Raw genomic sequence first — 5,952 nt, forward strand, 5'->3', positions numbered from 1 at the left:
AAATAAGTCTTTGTAATTTCAATTAAGATTTAAATAAATTTAAAATTAAGTTTTGGATTAATATTTTTATCAAAAAATTAAAATATTATTTTTCTATTATTTAATAATAAAATATTAAATTAATAATTTAATATTAAATAATTTTTATTTATCATATTCTTTAATTTTTTAATTAAAAATAATAAATAAATTTTAATATTTAAAAATTAAAAAAAATAATATTTTATTATATATTAAATTATTTAATTTTAATTAAAAAATTTATAAATTTATTTAATTTAAAACTTAATTTTAAATTTATTTAACTTGGATTAAGAATATGAGCTTATTTGATATATTTTTTTTATTCCATTTTTTAAGCAAAGATTTCGAGAGAGAAAATAAGTCTAGAATTGCAGGTGACATGATCATTATCATAAGGGGAAAAAAAATTAGATTTCATGGATCATAAGAAAATGACACGTGGCACAAGTGATAGCCTTAAAGTACCAAGATTTCAAACAAGCCATTTTGTTCACCACATCTCTCCTCCTCCCTCCAGCGCCTCTCTCAACCAGAAGACCTTCTCTCATTCGCTTTCTTTCTCTACCTCACAGCCTGGTAATTACAACTAACAAGTTTTTTCAGCTGCCATGGCGGTGGCAGAGCTAACATCCCCTGCATCTGCATATACCCACACCACTACTCGTCTCCGCTCTTCTTCCCAGCTCTCACTTTCTTCCACCCATCTCTCTCTTCGCTTTCGCCGCTCCTTTAGTCCTCGAAACACTACTATCACTTGCTCTATAAAGTAAGTTTTCTTTGTTGTTCTTCCTTTAATCGAATTTTATTCTTGGCCATCATATTAGCAAATTAACTTTTCGTCTTAAAAAAAAAAATTCTCTAATTTTTTTGCAGTCAAGTTCAAGCCCCAGTTCCAGTCCAGACCCAAAAGCCCAAGGACAAGTCTGAATGCTTTGGTGTTTTCTGCCAAACATATGATCTCAGGGCTGTATGTCCTTCATGCCCTTTCTTCTATAATACTAATATTATCTCTGTGTTTGTTTAATTTTATAGATTTTATTGGTTGCTTTCATGGGTGTATTTCTTTTTCTTCCGATATAATGGCAATTTTCTATTTTCCTTATTAGTTTGGCTGTATTTTTAGTGATCTACTTAGTATAGCTGCTGGGATTAGTTGGCTTGAAATTTTTTCTTTAAAAGAAAAAAAAAATCTCTTACAAAAGCACTTGATCGATTTGCTTAAAAGTTTCCTCTGATCTGTTTTTTCTCAGATGTGTAAATGATATTTTGTTGGGGTTGACTGATAGATCACTAAATTTTTTTTCTTCAATGTGCTCACAGGAAGAGGAGACAAAATCATGGAAGAAACTAATTAATATAGCAGTTTCTGGTGCTGCTGGGATGATATCTAATCATCTACTTTTTAAAGTAAGGTCTTCTTGTTTCTAATTCAGTGAAGTTCTTAATAATACTCATCAAGATTAGGAACTTGCTAGTGGACTGGTGAATGCCTTTGGTTACACAAAATAGAAATTCTGCATCAGGAGAGATATCAAGGCTAGGGGTGAGCATTCAGTTCAAATTGAACCGAACTAAATCGAACAGAACCGAATTAAATTATGAAAATTGAATTACATATTTTAGAAACTGAACCGAAATAGATGAAAAATTGAATCGAACCGAATTGCTCTATTTCGGTTCAGTTTGGTTTGGTTCAAACCGATCGGTTTTGATTTTTGATTATTTTTTAATTTAGACTTGATTTTTAAGTTATTTGGTTTAATTTTGACTTTGATTTGAACCTAATAACCATTAATCAATGAAATTAAACAATTTATATACATATAATTAAATATAATTCATAAATTGCCCATAAAAATAAATCAATTCAAAAATCGATTCGGTTCGATTTGAATATATATAAAATTACTATTCGGTTCGGTTTAACTGATTTTTTCTCTTCAAAACCAAACCGAAATAATCGAAATAACTAAAATTTTTATAATATAAAATTGAATCGAACCGATTGAATTTTAAAATCGAACTGATTGAACCGAATTAATTCAGTTCGGTTTAATTTTTCAGTTTGAACCGAAATCTGCTCACCCCTAATTAAGGCAGATCATAAGTTGTTCAATGACTATTGAAATAAGATGCCATACATAAGGGATTACTAAGAAAAAGTGTTTATCTTTGATTCAGAACATGGTTGGATGTCCCTCCCTTCTTCCTTCCTTTTTTTTTTTTTGAACATTTAAGAAGGCAGCAAATCATAGCATCATTTCTGTAACTTCATTATTCAATACCATTCAGATGTGCAACATCAGCAGTAGCTTAATTTTTAGTTTTATTACATTCTGGCGCTTCAAATGCCTAGCAAAATGCAACTGAACAGTTTATTTTCAGAGGTTCTTCTGATTATGTTTTGGTTTTTGCTAATTTATATGTATCTTGAAAACATCCTAGCTACTGTTATTGCCCTTATACTCAATTCAAGGATTAGATTATTCTCTTTTTCGTGGTAAAAACAACACTATTGTTATCACTTATCAATGTGAACTGCTATATTTGTAGCTGTTTAGATTGTTAAACTTGTTTTATTCTTCCAGCTTGCATCTGGCGAGGTTTTTGGGCCAGATCAACCAATCGCATTAAAACTGTTGGGATCTGAAAGATCATTTCAAGCTCTTGAAGGTATATGCTTTGACTTTAATTGATCAAATATAACATTGGATCGGCAATCAGCAGTTAGTCTAATATATTAATGTAGCTGTCTCAAAATAAGTATAAACTGTTGATGGAGCTTTTACATGGAAAGCTGAAGGCAAAGATATTAAAGTAAATACAGATTTAAGCTGGTTATGAAACCTATCCATAATTAAAATAAATGTAATTCTAATTCACACAGGTTGCATTCAGCTTTATTTACTACTTGAGAATAGTTTCCATTCACTGTTTTTATCCTATATTTTGAATGTTGTATAAAATTCATTATCAACAGATCCACTGAGTAGTTATTTTGTGTTTCATTGAATTTGGAAATTTCTTAGTATTTAAGAAATTGAATTGACATACAAATTTTAACATCTTACCTCCCATAGGAATACAAAATAATAAATAAAATCTTTCTTTTAGTATTCAATGAAAGCTTAGTATTTTTTCAGCATCACAACTCAGATTTCTCCATACTCTTCAAATTGTCATCATTGTGGGTGCAGGAGTTGCAATGGAACTTGAGGATTCGTTGTATCCTTTGTTGAGGGAGGTGAGCATTGGAATAAATCCTTATGAAGTGTTTGAAGACATTGAATGGGCTTTGTTGATTGGAGCAAAGCCACGAGGGCCTGGCATGGAACGAGCCGGCTTACTAGATATCAACGGGCAGATTTATGCTGAGCAGGTAACATCAATATTCATATCTATCTCTCATTTTACCCCTTTTAGAGTCTGTTGCTAAATCATAGTTTTCCTTCGAAATGTATTAGGGAAAGGCTCTCAATGCTGTTGCATCTCGCAATGTCAAGGTGATAGTAGTGGGTAACCCTTGTAACACCAAGTAAGAATTATCATTCATTGTCACTTCCACATTGCTTTTGCTTGATACCTAGCTTATGTAGCTCCTTTGATTGACTTTCCTCATTAGGATTTTATTCATTTGCCATGCAGTGCTTTAATTTGTTTGAAAAATGCTCCAAATATACCTGCAAAGAATTTCCATGCTTTGACTAGGTTAGATGAGAACAGGGCAAAATGCCAGGTAAATACATTTCTTCAACTTTACTTTTCAATGATCCATATAATATTTATGACAAAAGGACAATATTTTAACTTGATAATGGTTGGTTTAGCTTGCCCTAAAAGCAGGTGTGTTCTATGATAAAGTGTCAAATGTGACCATCTGGGGAAATCACTCAACCACTCAGGTGTGCTAGTCTGCTGGAGAATTATCTGTTGATAAAATTCCCCTGAACTTCTCACAAAAATTCTTATGATTTTCTACAGGTTCCAGACTTTCTAAATGCTAGAATCAATGGTTTACCTGTAAAAGAGGTTATCAAAGATCACAAGTGGTTAGAAGAGGAGTTCACTGAGATAGTCCAGAAGGTAAAATTCATAAATGCATCACAAATAGAAGTTCATCTTTTATTTAACAAATCAACGTAGAATGTTGTGAAAGTCCTTAACCTTGTACTTGTATTTGCAGAGAGGTGGAGTGCTTATTCAGAAATGGGGACGATCTTCCGCTGCATCAACTGCTGTGTCCATTGTTGATGCTATAAAGTCTCTAATAATCCCCACCCCTGAGGGTGATTGGTTTTCTTCTGGAGTGAGTTCAATTCCTCTTAATTTACACATGCTTATTATCCCTTTATGCTGCTGGTTTTAGATGCACATACCAGACTAATGCATCGAGAATAACCACATAGTATGAGATGCCTTAATTGATTATGTTAATTGATAAGAGGAAATTTTGAAGCTAAAACCTTTCAATATTCAGAGAAAACACTGAAGACAATTGTGATGTCATCCTGTTAGGATTATCATGGTGTTTGAATTGAACTGGCTGCTTCCCTCAAAAAAGAATAGTACCATGTTCTTTACACCTGATTAGAAGATATCTTCTATATGATGAGCAAATGTCAGAGTGTAATTAAACAGTGAACGTCTTCATTTGTTAAGGTTTTCTGCATTTATTAGTCTAACAGCTTACATGCAAATACAGGTCTATACTAATGGAAATCTTTATGGCATTGCAGAGGGTCTAGTTTTCAGCATGCCTTGCAGATCAAAAGTAAGTTCTCTTTCAGCACAGTTTTTTCTTTTAGCAATGTTTATTTATTCATTCGTATGTCATCGGCCGACTCTGAAAAATAATTCCCACTTGGCAGGGAGATGGTGATTATGAAATTGTCAAAGATGTAATATTTGATGACTACCTTCTAAAGAAAATCACTAAGGTACTTACTTAACAAACATTCCAATGAGAACCATATGGAAATGGTAAAAAAAATTCCCTTTTTTATTCATGACAATTTAGAGAATGATTCCAAATGTTGTATTGAATTCTATCAGAGAGAAAATGAATATGGACTTGTGTAAATTTCTCAAAAAATGACTTCACTTACACGTAATTTCACCCAGAATTTACCATAGATTGCTGCTTGTATGTAATGTTTTTTGCAGACAGAAGGTGAGTTGCTAGCTGAGAAAAGATGTGTGGCCCACCTTACCGGAGAGGTAAATGTCATATTCTCATATCCTGTCTTTGTGCTGAAACTGCCATGATTAATAATTCAATTGTTTTGCTCTCATCATCTTCAGGGTATAGCTTTCTGTGATCTACCAGAAGACACTATGCTTCCAGGAGAAATGTAATATTACTGTGACGCAGCTATTGGGTTCTAGAATTTTTCTACAGCTACTTGGTACGAAGCTGATGCTGTAATTATGAACATAAGTATTTATTTAGAATTTATGAGAATAATTTAGCTGGTAGTAGCTAGCAATTTGTCAGTTTTAAGTCATGTAATAAATTTTGAGATTATGATCATTATTAGTGGTATGGCATGGAGCTGGTATTGGTGTAGTTCTTGCCACTTCTTAGCTTCATTCGAGCAATCTTTATGGTTTTTTTAAGAACAAACTACTATTTAGTCTCTAAAGTTTGATAAAATTTACAACTCAGTTCCTATATTTTCAAAATCAAGTAATTTAGTCCTTGAAATTTGATAAAATTTACTACTTAGTTTTGGCTATTAGAATTTTAGTTAAATTATCGTTAATTCTAGTAAAAATGATAAAAATGCTCGACTCTCTATTTTTAATTTGAAAATAATTTAGTCCTTGAGATTTAGTTAAACTTACAAATTAGTCTTTGTTGTTTTAAAATCAAGTAATTTAGTCTATAATTTTTAATAAATCTACAAGTTAATATTTGCCGTTAGAATT

At 31.8% G+C, this 5,952-nt stretch overlaps 1 protein-coding gene across 1 annotated transcript; it reads left to right on the forward strand.

The window, feature by feature from the left end:
- The first annotated feature begins 502 nt into the window (after positions 1–502).
- Positions 503–5,590, forward strand: LOC110646716 (malate dehydrogenase [NADP], chloroplastic). Its single transcript, XM_021800245.2, has 14 exons — positions 503–790; positions 898–991; positions 1,345–1,431; positions 2,613–2,697; positions 3,222–3,403; positions 3,489–3,559; positions 3,670–3,760; positions 3,852–3,926; positions 4,006–4,107; positions 4,208–4,330; positions 4,727–4,795; positions 4,893–4,961; positions 5,188–5,241; positions 5,326–5,590. The coding sequence occupies exons 1-14, from the start codon at positions 633–635 to the stop codon at positions 5,377–5,379; spliced, it is 1,314 nt and encodes a 437-aa protein (XP_021655937.2). The 5' UTR covers positions 503–632; the 3' UTR covers positions 5,380–5,590.
- Positions 5,591–5,952: the final 362 nt, after the last annotated feature.

The sequence above is a fragment of the Hevea brasiliensis genome, chromosome 14 (assembly GCF_030052815.1).
Source record: "Hevea brasiliensis isolate MT/VB/25A 57/8 chromosome 14, ASM3005281v1, whole genome shotgun sequence".
In the NCBI taxonomy this organism is placed as follows: Eukaryota; Viridiplantae; Streptophyta; class Magnoliopsida; order Malpighiales; family Euphorbiaceae; genus Hevea; species Hevea brasiliensis.